At 45.9% G+C, this 24,427-nt stretch overlaps 2 protein-coding genes across 3 annotated transcripts in view; one reads left to right on the top strand and one right to left on the bottom strand.

Annotated features, from left to right (window-relative positions):
- Positions 1-24,427, top strand: part of LOC129830989 (ribosome biogenesis protein bop1-like) — a 170,978-nt gene that overhangs the window by 30,081 nt on the left and 116,470 nt on the right. The window lies entirely within an intron of this gene.
- Positions 13,370-21,216, bottom strand: LOC129830990 (basic helix-loop-helix transcription factor scleraxis-like). Its single transcript, XM_055893922.1, has 2 exons — positions 20,079-21,216; positions 13,370-14,190 (listed from the first exon to the last, which is right to left on the bottom strand). The coding sequence occupies exons 1-2, from the start codon at positions 20,670-20,672 to the stop codon at positions 14,152-14,154; spliced, it is 633 nt and encodes a 210-aa protein (XP_055749897.1). The 5' UTR covers positions 20,673-21,216; the 3' UTR covers positions 13,370-14,151.

The following is a 24,427-nucleotide window of genomic DNA, read 5'->3' as shown; positions in this document are numbered from 1 at the left end:
CTGCAAAGCTGTGAGTTCCTCAAGGCACTCTGGTTGAAAACCACTGCACTAAAGAATAGGATAGGTAAAAAGGAAAGGGAGGTGTGGGATGTAGGGAGGAAGGTGAAATGAGGGATGTCTAGTAGAGAGACTGATGGGTAGAGGGATGAAAGGAACAGGAGAGGAAGGTAAGATGTGTTCCAGAGAGCATCTCACACTGAGGGAGAGGCAGAAACCCATCCCACCCTCTTCCAAGGGGCTTCTTCCTGATCCTCACCTACTCCGTGAGATGGAGTTAGTGTTTTCTCCCTTTGTCCTCTTATTTCATTGCAACAGATGTTGTGTTTATTTTTTTTAGTATTAACTTTCCCCTTATTTAAGGATTTACTGTCTTTAACCCTTGTTAGATTTTAGGGTTTACGGACCGTCCGATGAGAGAACCAAGGACGTGGAAAATCTCATCAGTGGTTCCTTGTCATTGCGATACTTCCCACAGCAGCGTCCTATGACTAGCTTGCCCTAGCCTATCTAACCCTTGAGCCTTTGTCTGGTCTGCGCTAGCCTGTGTGGTCACGGTGTTGCTGCTGTCCCGCATGAGTGGAACCACGGTGGTCCTGGCCCATTTGGCCTGTGTTAAATTAGCCCCCTGCCTGGGGACAGCAGATAGGGTTCCCTCTCAGGCCTCCCAAAGCCTCCTCGCCGTCCCTTCGCAGGCAGCCTTCTGACGGAGCACAAGTTGTCTACAAATAAAACGGCAGACGGCCAAAAATCTCACTCGTTTATTTATTTTTCAACCCCCTCTCCTCTTCTTACCTTCCTCCTTTGTAATAAAGGGCTATTTCCTGTTTTGCGGAGTGAAGGGGGAATACGTGAGACTGCAGCAGTGCCTGTCCGAGGCCTCCTCGCCGGCAGGAAGGGGCTTTTCCCCCCGCAATGGCTTTTCCATGTGCTCTGTGAGATGAATGAAGACACGTTGTGGAATAGAGGGAGGGGAGAGAGCGAGAACCCTGGCTTCCAACTGCGCCTGCTGCTTCCTGCCTCTGCGCAGCTACTGCTCAACGGGACCTGTGCGCAGAATTCAATTCAGTAGCACACTAGACTAGGAAGTCGTACCGATGTGAGTAAGACCTTTTAAACAGGTTAACATTCACAAGGCCGCAGGGCCAGACTAATTACCAGGATGTTTACTCGGAGCATGCGCTGACCAGCTGGAAAGTGTCTTCAATGACATTTTCAAACTTTCCCTGACCCAGTCTGTAATACCTACATATTTCATGCAGACCACCCTAGTCACTGTCCCCAAGAACGCAAAGATAACCTGTCTAAATGACTATCGCCCTGTAACACTCACATCTGTAGCCATGAAATGCTTTGAAAGGCTGATCATGGCTCACATCAACTCCATCCCAGACACCCTGGACCCACTCCAATTCGCATACCGCCCCAACAGATCCACAGAAGACGCAATCTCTATTGCACTCCACACTGCCCTCTCCCACCTGGCTAAGAAGAACACCTATATGAGAATGCTGTTCATTGACTGTAGCTCAGTGTTCAACACCATAGTGCCCTCAAAGCTCATCATTAAGCGAAGAACACCTCCCTCTGCAACTGGATCCTGGACTTCCTGACTGGCCGCCCCCAGGTGGTGAGGTTAGGCAACAACCCATCTGCCACACGGACCCTCAACAAGGGGGTCCCTCGGGGGTGCGCGCTTAGTCCACTCCTATACTCCCTGTTCACTCACGACTGCGTGGCCATGCTCAACTCCATTCACCATCATTTTGTTTGCTGACAACACAACGGTGGTTGGCCTGATCACTGACGATGATGAGACAACCTATAGGGAGGTCAGTGAACTGGCAGTGTGGTGCCTAGAAAATAACCTCTCCCCCAACGTCAGCAAGACAAAGGAGCGGATCGCTGACTACAGGAAACGGAGGGACGAGCACGCCCCCATCCACACCGACGTGGCTGTAGTGGAGTGGGTCGAGAGCTTCAAGTTCCTCAATCCATATCACTAAGGAATTACAATGCGTTGGGAAAGTTTTCAGACCCCTTGAATTTTTCCACATTTTATCTAACAGCCTTATTATTTTTTTTTTACCTTGTTTTTTCCCTCCCCAATTTCAATCTTGTCTCATCGCTGCAACTCCCCGGTAGCCTAGTGGTTAGAGCATTGGGCCTTGTTCTCAACTAGCCTACCTGGTTAAATAAAGGTGAAATATACTTTTAAATTTTTTTTTTTTTTACTGTGGATATAGATACTTTTGTACCTGTTTCCTCCAGCATCTTCACAAGGTCCTTTGCTGTTGTTCTGGGATTGATTTGCACTTTTCGCACCAAAGTACGTTCATCTCTAGGAGACAGAACGCGTCTCCTACCTGAGCGGTATGACGGCTGCGTGGTCCCATGGTGTTTATACTTGCATACTATTGTTTGTACAGATGAACTTGGCACCTTCGGGCGTTTTGGAAATTGCTCCCAAGGATGAACCAGACTTGTGGAGGTTCTACAATTATTTTTCTGAGGTCTTGGCTGATTTCTTTTGATTTTCCCATGATGTCAAGCAAAAAGGCACTGAGTTTGAAGGTGGACCTTGAAAGACATCCACAGGTACACCTCCAATTGACTCAAATTATGTCAATTATCCTATCAGAAGCTTCTATAGCCATGACAGAATTTTCTGGAATTTTCCAAGTTGTTTAAAGCACAGTCAATTTAGTTCATGTAAACTTCTGACCCACTGAAATTGTGATACAGTGCATTATAAGTGAAATAATCTGTCTGTAAACATTCGTTGGAAATATTACTTGTGTCATGCACAAAGTAGATGTCCTCACCGACTTGCCAAAACTATAGTTTGTTAACAAGAAATTGGTGGATTGGTTGAAAAAGGAGTTTTAATGACTCCAACTTAAGTGTATGTAAACTTCAACTCTATGTGTACATACAGTATCTACCTCAATTACCTCATACCCCTGCACATGGACTCGGTACTCGTACCCCGTGTATGTAGCCAAGTTATCGTTACTCATTGTATTTAGTCCTTGTGCTATACTTTTTTAAATGAGTAGTTTTCTCCCTGCATTGTTGGGAAGTAAGTATTTCACTGTTAGTTTACAAACCATGTGACAAATAAAATGAGATTTGATTTAGGGTGTGTGCTAAGGATCAAGCGCTTGGGGGGGAAATGCTCAATTGGGAGATTGGAAATCAGAACAGTGTTGTCAAGGCTGCCACAGCTCTTAACAGGCTGGGAGAGTGAGCATGTGTGCCCCCAGTCTTGTGGCTGTGCTCACAGCATAGCCTCCCGGTTGGCTGTTCTTGTTAAGCTCGTCCCAGGAGGAGAAGCTGGAATGCTTTTGGAGGACGATGCGCTCATCTGTGATTTTGACGGGCCACAGACAACCCTAATATGTCTGGGTGCTGCTCCAGCAGAGACTTGGACAGCTCTCTTGAAGCAGGCATACATGATGTAGCCCCCCAACCCCTGAACTCCTCTTCCCAGATCCTGTCTACATAGTCTGGGTACCCCCGCCAAGCCCCTACGATGCAAACACAACTTTAGGTCCTGATCCAGCGTGGTGGGGCCTCTCTTGTGGTGCTAGTAGTAGACCGATGAAATCACTATTTTTTTTTTGTGAGTCTCTCTCTGAGTAAAGCTGTATTTATTTTGTGAGACTACAGCACAAGGGTAGATTACATCAGAAAGTTAAGTTAGCAGTCAGTGAAAAGTTTCAGCCCTACAGTAAAACATCCTTGTTATTTTGTTGTCTGCTGTAGGCACATGAAACTTTGTAGGCTTACGCGTTTGGTGCACTCAGGACTTTTACATGGCATAATATCCATTTTAGTGTGTGCATTACTGACCAAACGTTTTGTTGGACATCGTTGACTTGATGGAGATTTTGTCTTTATAAGTCGAACTGTACGGGTCATGTTGAGGACCATATCTGGCAATCACATTGAGCAGTTCAGTGGTTGGCGAACTCCAGAGCAGATAGCAATGGCCCATTGAAGTGAGGGGTGGGCTCAGGACAGGGGAGAGGGAGATGCATACTTGGCAGCCATTTTAAACTCTCCACCTGACAACCTTGGATGACCCTGGGATGCTGTGCTGCTTGACTTACCAGCAGGTCCAGAGGAACAGAACACAGTTCAGCCCGTCTTTTGAGTGCACCCTTGGGTGTAGAACCAACATTCATGCCAAGACGAGAGTTTCCAGAGAGTGAATTCATATCAACACGCACACCACACCACCACATTGCCTCTCTTGAGCTGTGCTGGGAATCTAATAAAACACACTACTCCATCATCATCATTGATGAAAATGACTTCCTCACTCGCACACACCATTTCCTCTCCATTTTTGGTCAAATCAAGCCTTTTTTCACGACCAAGATCCAAGTTCCTTCAATAGCTTGCCTATATCTAACATCTAGGATATGTTAGGGTTACTTTCCTCTGACTTCCCCGGCATGTGCTGTGAGACGGCCTGCCTTTTTTTAAATCCCTCCTGTTATTCCAGCCTAATCAATGACGGGCGTTTCAGACGTGGACTGGCTTTAATTGTGTGATCCTATCTGCTTCATGAAGGCTGTTCCTCTGTCAGAACTCTGTTGCTCGGGAGCAAGCGCCCTATAGGAGGTGGCTTATTTTCATTTCATTACCAACCATAACAAACAGGCTCTCGATGATGTGACCTGTTGGGTGTCCCGTCTTAACCATGCGCTAAGAGACCAGACTCATTTCCCCCTCATCTTCCTCCCACTTCATTCTTCCTCATCCCACCTCATCATCCTCCTCCTTCCTCCTGCTCTCGGAAATCTGATGAAACCAGATTTTGAAAAGGGGGGTTTAAATGTATGCACTCATGTCTGGAAGTAGTTTTTTCCCGTAAAATGTTGGTAATCCAAAGTTTAATTTTGTGATTGGGATGTTTCCAGGTGGTGGTTTCTAATGCCTTCCAGATGGTATCCACGCCGATTTCAGTCGAAGTCTCGATGGCAGTAAAAACATTTTTCAAAACTGGGATTTTCACAGTTGGGCAGGACTGGGATTGCCGGCTCTCTGACTGAATGAGGGAGACCAGACCACAGCGTCCTCCTCTGTTTCTATTAGCACCTCTGACAGAGAGGATGGTTCTATTTCCAGTGTTGAAATCCTGGCCCAACTAGAAAGGACAGGACACGGTGTGATCTGGACCCAGTGTCCCTTTTGGCTGGGGAGGTCAAACTTTCCTTTGTCTCCCTCCACTCTTCTCCCCCTCTGTCACTCTTGTCTGTCTCCATCTCTCCTCCCTCTCTCTTTATCAGTCCCTTGCTGTTTTCTTTCCTCCCTCCCCTGTCTTCAGTGTTCAGCCACGATGCACTGATTGAGCCAGAGTCTCGTCGGGAACAGCGTGTTACCCGAAGCAGTCAGAAGTAATGTTTTCAGGTTCCTCCTGAGTGCAGTAGCTTTGGTAAAATGTAACAAAAACCTGCCTGTGTGGATTAGGGACGAGAGAGCTGGATATCAACTCTGATTTCAGGAGAGGCCCAGAGGCACGTTTAGCTGTCGGTGCGTTTGCTGGCTGTTCCCTAGCTAAACTGGAATCTGGCTGTTCCCTAGCTAAACTGGAATCTGGCTGTTCCCTAGCTAAACTGGAATCTGGCTGCTCCCTAGCTAAACTGGAATCTGGCTGTTCCCTAGCTAAACTGAGGCCATGGGCAATGGCCTCCAGCCTCCCAGGTCCCTCTTCTCTGTTATTGAGTTTAACGCCATCACCAAGGGAGTTCCATTGTTTCCTCTGGTCATGTAGCTGCGTTCCAGCCATGAAATCGAATCAATTAAGGGAACGTGGACCAGGGGGTCTATTTCAACACAACCCTAAACCAGGAAGCAACCTGAGGAGTAGGCCTGAACTCATCCCCTCTCCCAGTGCATGGAAGGTCTATATCTAATTTATTTTCACTCACTGGCCAGTTTATTAGGTACACCACCCGTTCATAAAGAGGGGTTGCTCCTACAGACAGTGAGTCATGTGGCCGTGGCTTGTTATATAAAGCAGGCCAACAGGCCTTGAGGCTTTCGGGTTATTGTTTGATTGAATGTTAGAATGGGCAAAACATGTGACTTTGAGTGTGGTATGATCGTCAGTGCCAGGCGCACAGGTTTACCAAGAATGGTACAACAAACAAAATAACATCCAGTCAGCGGCAGTCCTTTGGACCAGCGGCTTGTTGATGAGAGAGGTTGACAGAGAATGGTGTGAGCTAACAGGTGGGCCACAAACCAACAAATAACGGTGCAGTACAACAGTGGTGTGCAGAATGGCATCTCGGAACGCCAACTCGTCTCACGGGTGGGCTATTGCAGCAGGCGACCACACCGGGTTCCACTCCTATCAGCTAAAAACAAGAAGCGGCTCCAGTGGGCAGGCGATCACCAATACTGGACAATTGAGTGGAAGAACATTGCCTGGTCTGATGAATCCCGGTTTCTGTTGCATCATGCTGATGGCAGTCAGGATTTGGCATAAGCATAATGAGTCCATGGATCCATCTTGCCTGGTGTCAATGGTACAGGCTAGTGGCGGTGGTGTACCATTGTCCATTCTGCAACAACTGTAGAATAAGGCTGTAACAAAATGTGGGAAAAGTCAAGAGGTCTAAATTCTTTCTGAAGACACTATATGTGTATATTGATGAGGATTATTTATTTTTACATACATACAAAAATATAAAGGCAACAATTTGCTAAGATTTCACTGAGTTACAGTTCATACAAGGAAATCAGTCAATTGAAATACATTCATTTGGCCCCAATCTATTGATTTCACATGACTGGGAATACAGATATGCATCTGTTGGTCACAGTTACTTAAAAAAGGAAGTGGCGTTGATCAGAACCAGTCAGTATCTGGTGTGCCTCATGCAGCGCAACACATCTCCTTCGTACATGTCGATCCAGAGCATCTCAGACATGCTCAATGGGAAAGGGGTATATCTAGTCAGTTGTCCAACTGAATGTATTCAACTTAAATGTGTCTTCCGCATTTAACTAAACCCGAATGGGTGACATGTCTGAGTTTGCAGGCCATGAAAGAAGAACTGGGTCATTTTTAGCTGCCAGGAATTCAGCACAGGTCCTTGCGACATGGGGCAGTGCATTATTATGCTGAAACGTGAGGTGATGGCGGCGGATGAATGGCACGACAATGGGCCTCAGGATCTCGTCACGGTATCTCTGCATTCAAATTGTCATAGATAAAATGCAGTTGTTTGTTTTCCGTAGCTTATGCCTACCCATACCATAACCCCACCACCACCATGGGACACTCTGTTCACAACGTTGACAACTGCTCACCCACACAACGCCATACACGGTGTCTGCTATCTGCCCGCTACAGTTGAAACCGGAATCCATCACTTCTCCAGCGTGCCAGTAGCCATCGAAGGTGAGCATTTGCCCACTGAAGCTTATTACGACGCTGAACTGCAGTCAGGTCAAGACCCTGGTGAGGACGAAGAGCACGCAGATGAGCTTCCCTGAGATGGTTTCTGACAGTTTGTAAAGATATTCTTGGGTTGTGCAAACCTAGTTTCATCAGCTCTAGGTGGCTGGTCTCAGACGATCCCGCAGGTGAAGAAGCCAGATGTGAAGGTCCTGGGCTGGCGTGGTTCCAAGTGGTCCGCGGTTTTGAGTTCGGTTGGACGTACTGCCAACTTCTCTAAAACTACGTTGAAGGTGGCTTATGATAATTTAATGTTAATTTCTCTATCTGGCAACAGCTTTGGTGGACATTCCTGCATTCAGCATGCCAACTGCACGCTCCTTCAACTTAAGGCATCTGTGGCATTGTGTTGTGTGATACAACTGCACATTTTAGAGTGGCCTTTTATTGTTCCCAGCACAAGGTGCATCTGTGTAATGATCATGCTGTTTAATCAGCTTCTTAATATGCCATACTTGTCAGGTGGATGGATTATCTTGGCAAAGGAGAAATGCTCAGTAACACGGATGTAAACAAGTGTGTGCACAACATTTTAGAGAAATAAGCTTTTTTTTGTGCGTATGGAACATTTCTGGGATCTTTTATTTCAGCTCATGAATCAGGGGACCATCACTTTACATGTGTGTGTTTTCAGGAGACCAGCGCCAATAACTTGGGTGTGAGTGCTACCTTTTTTTACATGGGGATAGCAGAGATCCCATACATGTGTGACTGGAGAACATGTTTCATGAATGGAGAGGATGTTTCATCCCTGTGGTCTCGTCATGTTGTGGTTAAATAGGTGGCCCCATGCCCTGTACGGTCTTCCTCTAGTCTACAGTATTTAACTCTGTTTCTCTCCCCCACCCCTGTTCATTCAATTCATTTGACTCCAACCTCCCTTCCCAAATATTACGGTTTTTAATATTTTTACAAGCAGTAAATCCATGTTGCTTCAAGAGTTATGATCATACACCGCAAGCCAGGTACATCAGCATCAGTCGGAGAATGGGGCCTTGCTTTCGACGGCTGGAATGAAATAACCATTGCCAGCCCTCAGCGGCCACTAAAACTTCCTTTATGGAACTCAATGTGGCCATCAAGAATAGCGGAGATGGTGGAAGTGCCATTGGTTGGTTGCGCCTTAACCCAAAGACATCATCAACCCTACTTTTCCAATATATGCGTCTGATTTGAACTCAAAACGACTGCTTATTCGCTCACAATAGATGATTGTGTTTTTCCTCTCTTTATTAGAGGAACAACCAGACCTGACGTATGAATAGGGTATAGGGTCTTTTGTTTCACTTTTTTCCCCTTAGCCATTTGGATGACATTAACGTTGAAGAGGGATGATTAATATATTTTGTGGTTCGATAGACATGGGCTTGGTTTTTATGAAATATATCTGCCGCTGCACTATTAAAAACAATGGTTTTGTTCTAGAATCCATTCTTAAAGATTTATTCAATTAAATCTAATTGAACGTGGGTGGTGTTCTGTTACCAGCATTAGACGTTAGGCGATTCATAAAGATTCCATAAGGAGCCATAAGGCCCCTCTCCCGCCCACTTATTCTCCCTCTCCCGTACACTGTTGCCTTCCAGATGAATGTCATGATGCTAAACGTATTTCTCAAGATATGAAACCTACTGTTCCCAAGTAGTCATTTTTCAATCTAACCATTTTAGGATTTCTACCTGGGGAAGGAGACGTACAGTATGAGAGATTTCCACTTGTGACCACTCATTCTTTTTACACTAATGTTGTCATCCTCTCTGTAGCCTTCTTGGAAACAGTCCAGAGTCTAGACCTTCCCCCGGCCACCTGGTCTCATTTTACCCTCCCACAATAGTTCAGTTCCATACTGGCTGGGTATGTGTTAAGTCCATCCACGTATTCAGTGTGGTCATCTGTATGCAGCCCGGACCTACGGTCGGTGCTGACATGTATGACACGGACCCTGAAACACTGTCTTGATTGATGGAGTCACCGTAGCAGGTTACCTAGAAGATGCAATGTGTCTCCTCAAACAGTCTGATATTGATCAGTGTGCTGTGCTGCTCTGGGCCCCGGGCCAATAAAAGGGCCGTGAGAGGCCTCAGAGGACCAGGTATACCATTTTGCGTTGGCCCAGGATAAACTACTTACCAAACTGTTCCTGTCCTAGGGACACAAAGGTTTGCATTCAGGCTCTGCAGCACTGCTGAAATCAATATGGTGATAAAATTGACAGATAGGTAGTAAATTATGTGGAATCTTGGCCTGTCACTGCGCTGTCAGCAGGAAATCTCTTTTTAATAGTCTATTTAAGGAGAAGCAGGGTTGTGTTTTTCTAAGTCGGTGGGGGAATGTTGATCCAGAGCTGCTTGTCTGGGTGGGGGGTGATCTTAAGAAGTGGCTGGGCAATCGCGTGCTGCTCCGACAGAGCAAACAGGACCCCCGGCTGCAGCATGCCGGACCCTTGCAGGTGCATGTAGGTGGGGGGTGTTTTTAAGAGAGGAGGGAGGACTGTTGCGGGGGGGAGGAGTGTGGGGCTGCCAAAGCAGCCACCTGTCGTTCCGTAGTTTTTAGGACTTCCTTCTCATCCGGTATTCAGCACGGCTCCCAGTTGGCCCAGTGTGTGTCCTGTTGCCAGAAGGCCTGATTGAAACCAACTGCCAACGGGGGCTGCCATGTGTTTCGGTTGGAAGGAGGGGTTCGGAGATGGCGGTTGGATTGCGAGGCGAAACCCTGGGGAGGGAAGCGGGGGACGGGGGTTTTAGTGAGGAGGGGTGGTGGTGAGTGTTGACAGGGAGGGGGGGGGGGGGCAACCAGAATGCTTGAAGCTCTCACCTTCGGCACTGCTAAGAGATGAGATGTCTAGACTGCTTGATTTCTCCTTCACACCAGGCCGGGCCCGGTTCCCCCACTCTCTTTCCCCTGTCAGAGCTGCAGAGTTTCTACAGAGACTGGGGTTGTAAAAATCCTTTTACGGCTCTGGGTCTACTAGGAAGAAAATGAGGAAGAGAGAAAATCTGTCCTCACCTAGACTCCCTTCTGTCTTTATCCTCTCTACCTCTTTCCTCTCATTAAAAGTCCTCAATCTATCTACTCTGGCAATGCCTGAAAATATGTGTTTTCCCATTAAAACCTATGAATCTTTCTGTGACTTGTAGAAGGTTTTTGTGGTGGCCGTGGGGAAAGAAAATTAACGGAATTGACATCACTGGGATGTTAGAGAACGCAGCAGATTTCGCAACTAACTGTAAACTCCAAGGCACAAGCAAGGGATTTCCTCGTTCTCTTTACCCGACGGCTTTCTCTTTTGTCATAATACCCGTGGGCTGTAGTGGTGGGGAGGGGAAGGAAAGCTTCAGGGCATCATTGGATATTTAATTTTCAATAAATAAAGATTTTCTCTGAATGATGTACCGGATGCTTTTGCACAGGTGGAAAACCCATTTTGGAAAAACCTGGACGTGCTCAGTCGGAATGCAAAGTTTCCACAGGCTGTACTCACTCCCAAGGTTAAACCGCATGTACGAGGATCCTTCAGAATATTTATTTATCAAGTTAGCGTGGCGTGTGGACCCCGCTGCACCGTGGCTCGACAGCTGTGGCGAGCAGACGTTACACTCCGCCTCACTGAATGAGGGCCTGACTTCGTCGCGACCTCTCAGAAATTGTGGATTTGCTATTTTGCCAAATAACTATTTATTTATGTATTTATTATGGGCCCTGGTTCCTACAGTACGGCCATACAACATAAGACGTTAGAAATTAAAAAGTGTGAAGAGGCAGTTCGTGGGGGAGGAACCCCTGGTTTCCTGGTCCCCAGATGCATTGTCAGACGAGTCCCTCTTCTAAGGGTCTTCTGCGTCGCAACGTTATGGTTACTGCATCCCACATCCACCATCCATCCCCCTGTGGTTAGCCCAAGCCCTGTGTAGGGCGATCCACCCCCCCACACGGTCATCCTCTCATTGGGCTTGACTGGAGAGGAGCACTTCTACAGACCAGACATGAGTCTCCATTGGCTGGCTGGCGTCTGTTAACCGCTAACCATTCCATATGCCTGAATGGGACCCATAGGGACCGAAGAGACAGACCAACGTCACCATCTCCAACACTGTAGGTAGTTTACCCTGATTCACTGTCCCCACAGCCATACTGAGATGGTACTCTCTGGTGTTAATCTGTATGGTGGGTTTCACGTCACTTGTTGTGAAAAGCAAGACATTACCTCTGTACTCTCGCTCTTTGCAGGACACAGAGGAACAGACAGTATTTTTTACTTGGAAGTGTAATAGGTAAAAAACATGTTCGTTTAACCTTGAAATAGTCAAACTATGCTGCCCATCCATTTGCATTCACGTTCCAGTGTTGATCTCACAATCTGGGTTGGAGTGAATTCCAGATTTCCCTATACTAAGGAACATTGGCATCCTCTTAATTCAAATTTCAGCTTTTTACTCAAATCCTGTATTCTTCTTGAAAGATTAGTTTTTCTATGACCAAGTCACTGATCTGACAAAGTAATTTGTTCCTTATCAACAGAACACTTGAGTCCATGGTTATAGTGTACTGTTTAAACATTACATTGCAAATATTTTAGTTTCCATTAGAAATAGAGGTTAGTGGGTTTGTCCAGGTTGTCGTGAATGAAAGGAAAAAGAGCAGCTAGCCTCGCAACCAGCGATTGTGAACATTTCCACATTTGGTTTCCACCGCTGCCTGTGACGGGGCTGATGGGTGAGTGTGATAGCAAGGGACCGGGCCCCAGCGGGAGGCAGCCCTGGTGGGGGGGAAAGCGAGGAGGGAGCAGGGGGTGGCCTGGAGGTCAGGGAGTAGTGGACACACAGTTCTCTCTGGCCGAGAGAGAGGAATGGTGTTTGGGTTAGCTAAAATGCAAATGTCTATTTGACAAGCTGTATCCCATCTAGACATGACCAGGGGGAGGAATTCCAGAGGTATGCAGGCTTCCTTTGCCTACCAGACAGGTTGGTCGGGTCTGGGCTGGGGGACAGTGTTGGGGCTGCGGGGACAGTGTGATGACTGGGAAGAGAATGGTCTGGCCGAGGGACAGTGTGGGGGCTGGGGGGAGAATGGTCTGGGCTGAGGGACAGCGTGGGGGTTGGGGGTAGAATGGTCTGGGCTGAGGGACATGCTGCGGCAGGCAGCCAGGAGCCCTGTACCTGCAGATCCAAACATCCCCCGCTGAGCCTCGCAGCTGCCCCTTAAAAGGTCCCGACCGACGAGGTCCTGCCATACACACAAACTCAGCCGCGACCAACGCTGCCCAAACTCTTCCCTGGAACCCTCCCCCTCAGTGTGTTAGTAGTAAGCGGCTGTCTCTACAGACTGTCTCAGCTGTACTCTACAAAGCACTGAAGAGAATACTGCATATATCATCTAGCTGATTCTGAAAAAAACTAGTTTTGTAATTTGAGTTGTTGAGGCCTTTACTGCCAGCTTCTTTTTCTTTTGTTGCCACAGTTGACTGAGTTCAATAGTTGCAATATGAGATTTCTTGTGAATATGGAAGAAACTAGATGCTGTCTCAAATCGGCAGTCCCGTTTTTAGTTACATCTCTAGTAAATGAAGGGTTTGAGTGAACAGCTGTGTGCGTGAGTAATGAGGTGTGGGAAAGATGGTAATCTAGCTGGACAGCGCGAGATGATCAGCTTGTGGTTTGTTCCTTATCACACCTCACTGTGTTTCTATAGCTGTTTGTACACCTGATTTGGTCTTTCACACTGTACATGTCTGTGTCATCATCAAAAACCTCGGAAATAAAACTGGAAGAAATATCATGTTTATCTACAGACTGAAAAACACATTGAAATGTAAGTACTTTCTTTTTCACTGGGAATTGCAAAATAACAATAAAATAAAGGAATCTTACCTGTTTGAAATAAACGGAATTAATTCATAAGCATATTTATTTAGACATGAATTTGAACAGATTCTTACAAATATTGTACAGAACATCAAATTACATAAGACAGAATGCTGAGGATTTATCTTCAGGAGAAAGGCAGTTGTCCGTCGGGGTAGAAACTCACTGACCACAAAACCCAGTTACATTTGAAGTGAAAGCTGTGTTATATATTTGGCTTGTGGAACAGTTCGATCACTTTCCGGCAAGTAGCCTGATACAGTCAACCATGGGTTCCAGTTTTGCCTGCCCTTGTCCATTACAACCCTCCTTACCACACCCCTTTTAGTTCCACCGTGGCTCATCTGAGTCCTTACCGACTGTCTAGGTGTCTGTCTCATGCAGAGAGGGTTGTGGTTCTTAAGTTTCAGGTTTATCAGTCTGCATATGCAGACGTTCTCAGGTAAAGAAAAGATGAGAGCAATGTTATTTTTTGTGTTTCTTTTTCTTCTCTCTTTTCAAGTCTTTGAGAGATCATGGAATGGAGAAGTGTTGAATGTTTTTTAGAGGGTGATTATTCTCGATCTCCTCGGAGTCCGGGCATGCTTCCATTGTCCAAGAAGTTCCACAGTCTCTTTCGATCCAAAAATGATTACCTCGTCAGAAACTACACTTAGCATCTCAGTTCAGATTTTTTTTTGGGGGGGGGGCGTATAATTAAATACAGATTTTGATTTATGTACACCTTTAAGAATGTCACGTTTCTTGTCCACAGTTCTGGTTCATATGCTGTGCTCATCAAGTCAGTTTCTTCCCTCTGTCGTCCTCCAGATATTAACTTCTTAGAGCAGTTTTCCTGTCTCTGTCTTTGCTCTGAAAGAAAGATAAATAAAAGTTAACATTTTGTAGTAGTCTATTAATAGTAAAAATGCTAAACACTTTGTGAAAATACATTTCCAAGATGGATTCTATCCCAATCTTGACTATTTTACAATGCACCTTATTGATGAGGTAGCGTAAGTAAAGGAAAATAAAATTGTTTATGTCTGACATTAACCCTTTGACAGGCGCGAGCAGTGCACTCACTCAGACTGGCCTAGTTCTATTCTTCTAACCCACTGGTCCAACCTGCAGTGGAGGCTGCCTGTAGGCCTTTGTGGACGGGGGATGTGTGAAGGCTGTGTGGACTGGGGAGGTATGATGTTGACTGGTCTGGGGCTTGTGGGCCGTAGCATGGCCATGGGGGAGGCTCATGTTTTCTCCTCTCACCATACACTGAGTGGCAGAACTAGCATTAGGACACCTGGCTCACATTGTGCTCCCTACGGATTAACCCAGAGACCGGGAGACCAGGCCATGGAATGCCATCGTTTCCACGGCTACGTCTGACGTAGGCAGGCCCAGGCGCTCTGTCAAAACACTCGTCTCCAATTGATGAGGTCAGACAGTCTCTTTTGAAAACTGGCCAGGAACTTTTTATTTTCTTTGGTTTATTGTTTTTGTTCAGTGCCACTTTAAAGTCACATTCGTCAGCTCCAGGGATCACTTACACCCGACTAATAGGATTTTTGTTTAACATTTGTTTTTCATATCCTGTATAACACATTGTAAAGATGTATAGGGCTAATTCCGCAGCAGCTGAAACCAAATGTGAAGGCTTTTTTGATTGAACTCACACCTTTTTTCTTTTCTTTTTAAAGCTTCCACCACTTGCTTATACAGCATCTAATTACATGGGAAGGCTTTGTTGTTTTTATAAACATATCACAACATATTACATTTCCACAGACACAGAAGCCGATCTGTGTTTTTATAAACATATCACAACATATTACATTTCGACAGACACAGAAGCCGATCTGTGTTTTTATTCTCTCCTCAGGCTTCATTCTTTAGGCAAATATTTGGTTTGGTTTCGGCCGGACAGGTAACGTTGGCAGATTGGTTCAAGATTACAATGGAGGCACTTGTCAGCTTTGTGTGTTTTGTGTGTGCGCGCAGGGGTGCGTGGATTTTCAGACGTAACTTGAGCCCTAACGGACGATTCATCTGTTTGGGTTATTAAATGCAGCCCGCTTTCCTTCTGGTCATCCTAACTATTCTGAGCGTGGGTTCTTTACACCCTGTTTTGTCTGTGGACAAAAGTTGGACACGATATTACATATTCTAGAATAACTTGTTAAAAAGGTGTTTGTAGGTGTGAAGTGAAAAATGTGTAGGTTTTTAATCACATGGTTAAGGCTTATTTTACAGTTGGACAATAGTATTTTAGATTAAAATGAAATATTAAGTTACAACAATATTCAACTAAGTGTTATTTTTAATTCTAGCTTGCTTCTCAGCCTGCTGTTAGTTCACACTGGGTAATTTCATAATGTGTTACATGTTCACACTGATAGACTCCTGTTGCAGGGAAAAGCTTTAGTAACTTCCGTATGGCTGTAATGAAGGAACTCGAGATAATTACAGAAAACATGAGCCATGTGGCTGCTTGGCTAGTGCACAGCTGTGGCTGCTAGGCTAGTGCACAGCTTTGGGACTGGCCTCTGAGGCTGTCTATACTCAATTAATAATCTGTCGGGTTAACCCCAGCACCAGTACACAGAGGAAGCTCGCCAAGTTCTTTTCCCTGTTCCCCTAGAAACGGCTGCTGCACACGTACTGCCCATTTGACCAGGGGTTGTCTGCTCCTGTGTGTCCTGTTATGCAATCCCCCTGCCATCCTTCATATCCCCTGTCTTCACCTGCTACAGCTATTAGGGAGAAAGAATGCTCCCTTCCTAATGGACTGTGCTGCGCAGCCCCCAACGAAAGAGGGAGCTGGTGGGGGGTGTGGAACCTCAAATTTGGTAAATTTTTGTCCTGCTCTGTCTTATGTCATTATTATGGGGCTTTAGTTGAAGTGCACTTTTACACAATTTATTTGCTGTCAATAGAAATGTAAAACGTTTCATGATGGTGGGTGTGTGTGGGGGGGTGTATGTGCATGCACGAGATGTCTAGCTTGACTATGTTACATAGAACAATATTTATTCCACTCCAAGCAAGGTAGAGCTGTGCCAGATGGATACAATTTTGGAATGGAAAATGTGATAAGATCACACACTTACCAACACATACACACATCTGTAAGCAAATCATTTCTGTGTGTGTGTCCACATAAATTGGCCTCTGACTTCAGTGGCAGGAAAAAGCTTGAAATACAATAAAGCGAATTCAGAGTGAAATGATGGTCTCTCTCTGATGTAAAATGTTTGATCTGACTACTGATCCAATGAGTACTAGGCTAGAAAAGAGCACTTTGATTGGTTGATTGAGTCCAACACAAGTACTAAACTGGTGATATCATAACAGTATGCTAATTGATCAATGAAGCATTTGATCATCTTTCCTACTCTTCAAGATGCTTGTGAACGTTCCAGATCGCACAACTCTCCTGTGTTCGACAGTACCTCAATGTGTTTCCTTTTTATTTTCCTCTTTCTTTAGCAACAATAAAGCAATGAGTCTTGGCCGAGCAATGCTTTTCACGGAGTAATGAGAGCTTAGTATGGGTAAAGAGAGCAGTGCGGTTTGGAGTGGGTCGCTTCGCCTCTTAAAGCCTCGACTACAAAGCCGAAGCCCAATCTGTTTCGAATATCGGCCCTGCTCAGGCCTCCTATAGACAGGCCTTTAATTCAGGAGAAAAAAACTTAAACAGCCATTATCTCATTTGCTGGTTTAGTCTGCCTTGCTAAAATCAATGAAATGGATGAATAGGATTGCTTCCAGTCGGGCGAATGTCCATTAGTCTCTTTTTATTGTTATTAATTGTATGACTCCTGCATCTCTGTTTCCTTCATGGTCTTTTAAAGAGCTGCTTTGTAGCAGTGACTACGTCTACGAAACATTACTAATAGGCGTTTACTTGAATTAGTTGTTGATTTTATGCATTATACGCTCCTTGGTGATGCTGTAACAAGGTTGATCCCGACGTTGTTCATGGTGCGCATAGCTTTCTCTTAGATTTGTCCAGAGGTCAGGAGTTGTGACTCTCCAGGACATGTTAATATATTAATGATGGCAGTGTAACACGTCTACTGTGCAGCTCTGTTGTCTGCTATTGAACATCTCTAGTGATGGTGTGTGTTGTCCAGAATGAGAGTCATTATATCGTATTCATGATTTATTTAGGAAGCCAGAGGTCTGAGATGCAGCGAGGCAGGTTGTGTGTGTGTGTGTGTGTGTGTGTGTGTGTGTGGTTGACGGTGTTATTAATTGGAGACCTAGGAAGAGCCTTAGGTCAACACAGGATGCATGTGTAAATCGCTCAGGATGGCTCATTGACAGATTGGGGAATAGAGCAGATGTTCCCAGAATGCTTTCGATCAGAGCACGGAGACGTGGGTAGCTGTTTTTACGTCTTGGTATTGGTGTCGTGGTACGTCTTGGTATTGGAGTCGTGGTACGTCTTGGTATTGGAGTCGTGGTACGTCTTGGTATTGGAGTCGTGGTACGTCTTGGTATTGGAGTCGTGGTACGTCTTGGTATTGGAGTCGTGGTACGTCTTGGTATTGGAGTCGTGGTACGTCTTGGTATCGGAGTCGTGGTACGTCTTGGTATCGGAGTCGTGGTACGTCTTGGTATCGGAGTCGTGGTACGTCTTGGTATCGGAGTCGTGGTACGTCTTGGTATCGGAGTCGTGGTACGTCTTGGTATCGGAGTCGTGGTACGTCTTGGTATCGGAGTCGTGGTACGTCTTGGTATCGGAGTCGTGGTACGTCTTGGTATCGGAGTCGTGGTACGTCTTGGTATCGGAGTCGTGGTACGTCTTGGTATCGGAGTCGTGGTACGTCTTGGTATCGGAGTCGTGGTACGTCTTGGTATCGGAGTCGTGGTACGTCTTGGTATCGGAGTCGTGGTACGTCTTGGTATCGGAGTCGTGGTACGTCTTGGTATCGGAGTCGTGGTACGTCTTGGTATCGGAGTCGTGGTACGTCTTGGTATCGGAGTCGTGGTACGTCTTGGTATCGGAGTCGTGGTACGTCTTGGTATCGTGGTACGTCTTGGTATCGTGGTACGTCTTGGTATCGTGGTACGTCTTGGTATCGTGGTACGTCTTGGTATCGTGGTACGTCTTGGTATCGTGGTACGTCTTGGTATCGTGGTACGTCTTGGTATCGTGGTACGTCTTGGTATCGTGGTACGTCTTGGTATCGTGGTACGTCTTGGTATCGTGGTACGTCTTGGTATCGTGGTACGTCTTGGTATCGTGGTACGTCTTGGTATCGTGGTACGTCTTGGTATCGTGGTACGTCTTGGTATCGTGGTACGTCTTGGTATCGTGGTACGTCTTGGTATCGTGGTACGTCTTGGTATCGTGGTACGTCTTGGTATCGTGGTACGTCTTGGTATTGGAGTCGTGGTACGTCTTGGTATTGGAGTCGTGGTACGTCTTGGTATTGGAGTCGTGGTACGTCTTGGTATTGGAGTCGTGGTATTGGAGTCGTGGTACGTCTTGGTATTGTGTTGTTTGCTCCACTAGGAGTTAAAAGGAGTAAGTCCAGTAAGTCATTTTAGAGTTTAATCACTTAAAACGCATTCCGTTCTGTATACATTGTTGACTCCAGGCTTTTTCCTTTCCTCTGTGCTTTTTTTCAATGAAATTAATTTTGGACAGTCTTCATGTTTTCTGGGGGTATAATACATATTGTGGTGGTGAAATATAGTACCTAACCGAAAATGTCCCAGTGTCATGGTTGACTCTTAATTGTTAAGAGCATGTGGTATATTCCAAGTTTGAAAGCTGCCTTGCTCTTGTGAGTTGAAATGACAGTTTCCCCATCTCTGTTTTTTGTTTTTGTTGTATTTCACATGGCTGGAGCATGATTTACACTTTTATTTTTAATGCGGCGTGGTGTTGGCTTTATGAGCCAGAGTCTGCCCAGGCGTGTGCTGAGGAAGAGCAGAGGACGAGGAGAGAGCGAGAGAAGGATAGATGACGTGTTTGTATCTGGAGTGACACTTCCTTGTTTAGGCTATTTTCTGTTGGCCCACGATTCAGTTGGTCCCTAACTTCTCAGACCAATTAGACAATGGGAAGTGCTACTGAATACAGGAAGCAAATTGAGACATCTGAGAAAATGATCTCTGAGAGTTGGGGATTTGGGTCTTACTACTGAGAGGTTTAGTTGAAGCTGGACTACTGTGCATCCTTATCTGTCGCTGTGTCTCTGTCTGAGCACTGAGGGGCTGCTCTCTTACCCTACAGTACAGCGGAGTGCATAGGATTCCCTTTATTCACCTCGCAAGAACAGATGATCCTAAATACAGAAGGGAATAATAGATGTAGTTTTCTTGTCTAAGTGTAGCGTAAGTTTGAAGCTTTTCAATCTTTTATTTGAAATCACTTAGGCTCTAAGAATCATATAGCAAGGAGCCTCCCAGCATGGTACTTTCTAAACAAAACGCCTTCTAATTGGATAATGCTTTACTTTAGTGCAAGGTTTCTGAATCTCTGTCGTGGGGCCCACCCTGGGTGCACGGTTTGGTTTTTGTCCTAGCACTACACAGCTGATTCCAATAACCAACTCATCATCAAGCTTTCATTATTGGAATCAGCTGTGTAGTGCTAGGACAAAAACCAAAACGTGCACCCAGGGTGGGCCCCACGACCGAGTTTGGGAAACCCTGCTTTAGTGGTTGGAGTCATGGTGTTTTGTATCCTACTTGTGGCACAATGGCATATGCATGGTGTGGACGGATGGGACAGACTAACTCACCATTTTCCTTTGGTTGCTGAGGCAGAATGTGCAGATCTGTTTAGGCTGGGAGTTCTCTGCGTCGTGGGCCGGGGATCCATGCTGATGTAAATAGTGGGCAGAGGAGGTCGCTCCAGCATGGCATGGCTGCCCGTCCCCGCATGTCTCCCCGACCAGCAGCACATTGCCCAGGTGGGAGATGTAGCTGGACGCCAGCCGCAGCGTCTCGATCTTGGACAGCTTCCTGTCGGCTGGCTCGGTGGGGATGAGGGTCCGCAGGGCGGTGAAGGCCGTGTTCACGCTGTTGGTGCGGTCCCGTTCTCGCGCGTTGGCTGCGTTGCGCTGCCGCGGCAGCCCAGTCGTTGGAGAGATGGAGCCGTCCTGCGTGAGCAACATCTGAGGCGGGAGCTGACCCCCTCCCAGACGCCCTGCTCCAGCACTGCCCGGCTTCCGTTTGCGGCCCCCGACTTTGATGTCATAGCCTCTGGCGTCCAGCCTAAAGGAGCGGTCGTCCGAGCCCGAGCTCTCGCTTCCATTCTCTTCGTCCTCGGACAACATGGAGATGTCTGAGTATAGGTACCGGTTGGGCGCCGGCCGCACCATGGCGAAGGACATGGTCACTGTGCTCTGCAGTTCCAACAGTCAACTAGCTCTATCTCTACTCGGGGCTTTGTTTACTACTGTGACACCTAGACATGCATGGATAGTTCAATGATCACACGGGGAAAAAAGTAACAAGTGTTACCTCAGTATCTCTCTAAATCCTTTGACTCCGATGCACTCCAGTCCAGTATGGCGTGGCTCCTCTGTCATTAAAGTCCCATGTGGAGTTTTAACTTTCCTTTCTCTAGGTGAGAAACCAAATGGAGGAATGTCAGGTCCCACTGTGTTTCTCAGATCCTCTCAGGATACTGTTTGTCTCTCGTTCTCTTTCTTGCTCTCTCCTCTCAGATCCACGTCTGCGTGGCTCCCTCTAGCTCGGCTCCACGTCTGTCCCTTGCACGTTCTCTCTCTCTTTTACACTCTCTCCCAGTGCTCAGATCCACATGTGGTTTCTGTCTGAGAGGTTCGGTATGGTTAGGCTTTATAGCCAGTGGGAGTGTCTGGTGCTACCCCCCTCTCCCTCCTTCCCTTCTTTTCTCCCTCTCTCCCTCCTTCACTCTGTATGCAAATGTCCCAGCTGGCTGTGGGAGCTTGGGGGGGGGGGAGGGATTCCAGCACAGTGTGGATCTACTATCTGCTATTATCTGCTTCCATATTTAATCAGACTCGGGAAAAGCCATGGAAAGAAGCTTCCGGAAACCATTGTGTGAAAGAGGGAGTCTTTTGTTGAAGACCGGCTGCTCTGGGCGCTCTCTAATACTGATTAATTGTGTGTAAACTGGACGCACACAAACACTACGGGCGGCCCATAAAACTCCTGCAAAGTTAAAGACCGATTTAAATGTCAGCGGTTCAAAATGGGGAACCCTGTTTCTCATCTTTTTATTTTTCCAAATGTGTGGCATAACCCCTAACTTAACCCCAGTGCAGTCAAGCTGGGAGGTGAAGGCTCTTACTTAGCTAGAAAATGTAACATCATCCCACTCTTTCTCATCAGTGTTTCCCACCCAATGACAGAGTGTGATTCTTCAGAGGTTTACTTGGGGAGTTTAGGACTAACCCCCACAACAAGACTGATGCTGTCATGGTGTCTACATTGGTTCCATCACTCTGGGGAGTGAGTTGTCTTTCACTTTTGTGTTCCTCCTTTAACCCAGACTGGATCCATTTAGTCATGCTGCTTGAACCAAAAAGAAACTACATGTGGTGCAGAGGGACTATACGTCAGGTAGCTTAGCACACCTGTTTGTCACTGAATCATCCTGTGGCAGAAAGACAAATGGAAGAACCGTTCTCAAGACTCCGTTAGGTTTGACAATCCAGTGTATGACAGATGTTGGCCTTACTGTTTGTTATTGGATGTTGACGCATCAACGACGCTTGATGTTTCCACATTACGGAAAGCGACTTGATCTCCCTTAAGTCAATTCTTAATGTTCAGGAAGCCCCAGAGATTGTTTCTGTTGACGGTCATATATGTTCTCTTTGCCTGACACCAGACGGGCATTAAACAGATTGTTCTTCTAGCATGAAGATGGTCAATTACTCAGTGCTGTACGTAACGCTTACATACAGACTGGCACAGCGTGTGAGGGTTGACAGGGTAATTCTCATAGGGTTAGAAAATGTTTGTTACCAAACATTAACTTTGGATGTGCCCAATATTTTCTAACTCTTTCACAGAGGTTTTGTCAAAATGCTTTTAATTGGTTGAAAGAATATTAAACTCATTTGACTGGCCAGGTACAATTTACCTATGAAGTCATTCAAGTGACAAACCAAATATTCTAATCTCGACTGAAAATTCTAAAATGTGTGACCAGTCCTCTATTCCACTAATAATACTTATAATTCATCATCTTTATACCGGTACGTCAGATCATTTAATGATGTGGTCGTCTATTGGTGCCTCCCTGGTTTGAACCGATGGAGCCTGTAACGGTAGCCTCTTCCTAATGATGTGACTCGGAGTCTAACAGGCCCATAGAGTACAGGCCGTTTCCAGGAAGGATGAGGACATGGAACTCCTGTCTATTTCTCTTGTCATCTTCTCCATTAGTTAGATTTGGGACTGGAGTACCGTCCCATAATGGTTGGTCTCCTACTAAGCGTACAATATAGCCCACCAGTAAATAACCATCCATTTTAAATATTACTTTTTATAAATGTGATTAGGTTTAGTTAAGATGACACAAAATAGCCTTATTAGCATTTTGGCTAATTTTATAGTTAATTGTTTTCTCAATGTCACTGGTAAGTGAACTTGTCTTAACAAGGTTGGGACATAAAATTGCATATTTAAAGCTTTCGCATTCTTATGCACTCATAAATTCTTTCAGAGATCTTATCTATTTTAATAGATGGAAGGAAAAGTCGTTGATTCTTTATTAAAAAGGAAATGGGATGTTTGGATTTGTTTTATTTGCAGCATTAACTCATTAGTGAGCTTATAAATGCAACGGTAGTGAAATAATGTTTTCCTCCAGTCAAAACATGTCCTCCGATGTTTCTTCTTCCAAATACACTTTTCCTCTTATTCTTTCTCGGTCGAAGCAATTGGAATAAAATCTTGAGTTGTCTGATTTCGTTTTTATTTCCTTGTGAAACCAATTTTGAAGTAGGATGGATTTAACAGTCGGTGTTTTATAATGCTCTAAGCAGACCAAGTATACATTTGCCCTCAACGGCTGAGATGCACTCATTAGTCTTATTCCATATAGATATGTGTAAGTCAAAGACACTTGAGGTATTTGTATTGCCTTATTTGTCCTTTCTCACTCCATGCAATGGATTTCATTGACAGCGACATGTTGGACAGTGGGTCCCCAAACAAGCAAGGCTGTTTCGCCTCAGTTTTGTACACACATTTTTCAGTGCTAAATGTTTGATTATTTTTACAGTAAAGAGAGATGGATACCATTTATTCAGAATGCTGAATGCATCTATTAATCCTCTTGATGGATTCCGTGTTTGGATATGGCAGTAGATGAACTAGGCTGCATCAGGTCAAATGCATCTGGTCTCACTACAGACAACTGTACTATATGATTCATGACTAACTAAGTTCAGAAGTTTCTCTTTTGAAATACAATCCATGATCTCTTTTTAGGGTTGAGCTAATGCCCACCTTTCCTCGCTATTACAGACAGCAGGCCATTTCTCTGGCAGCAGTTAATTAACAATGGAAGGAATCGGCTCATAACATGACAGCATTCATTAAGAGGTTCCTCTTCTTCAGATGTCTCGTTTTGTTACCTCATAAATGCTGACATGGAGAGTAACAGATGACGATGCTTGTTATCTTCCTGTCAGAGCGGCCAGCCCACTCCTTCCTCCCACCTTATAGGGGAAATGCATCCAGTCTGCCATCTGACAGTCATTAGCTCCTTCTAACTTCCACGGTGCGACATCTAATCCAGTTCCCCATCTGTGGAAAGCACTTTCTCAACCTCCTCTTCCCTCCCTCTATCCAGACACCAGCACCCTTGCGTGGGTTTGTCTCAGGCCAGAGTCCTGTTAAGTCTGATACCACTCCCACTGTCCCCCGTGCCTGACCACAAACGGCCAATCAGAGGAGGCTTAGACTAGTCCAGGCCGGTGGGATAAGCTCTCGCTCTCTCCCGCTTCCTCGCTCTCTCCCGCTTCCTCGCTCTCTCCCGCTTCCTCGCTCTCTCCCGCTTCCTCGCTCTCTCCCGCTTCCTCGCTCTCTCCCGCTTCCTCGCTCTCTCCCGCTTCCTCGCTCTCTCCCGCTTCCTCGCTCTCTCCCG

The sequence above is a fragment of the Salvelinus fontinalis genome, chromosome 32, assembly GCF_029448725.1.
Source record: "Salvelinus fontinalis isolate EN_2023a chromosome 32, ASM2944872v1, whole genome shotgun sequence".
NCBI lineage: Eukaryota > Metazoa > Chordata > Actinopteri > Salmoniformes > Salmonidae > Salvelinus > Salvelinus fontinalis.
The sequence above is the reverse complement of the archived record's forward strand: the minus strand, read 5'-3'. Positions and strand labels throughout refer to the sequence as shown.

Coding starts and splice junctions, on each gene's coding strand:
- LOC129830990 (XM_055893922.1), bottom strand. CDS start 20,672: ATGTCCTTCGCCATGGTGCGGCCGGCGCCCAACCGGTACCTATACTCA. Junction 14,191..20,078: donor TCAGCAACCAAAGGAAAATG/GTGAGTTAGTCT, acceptor TCTTTCTTTCAG/AGCAAAGACAGAGACAGGAA.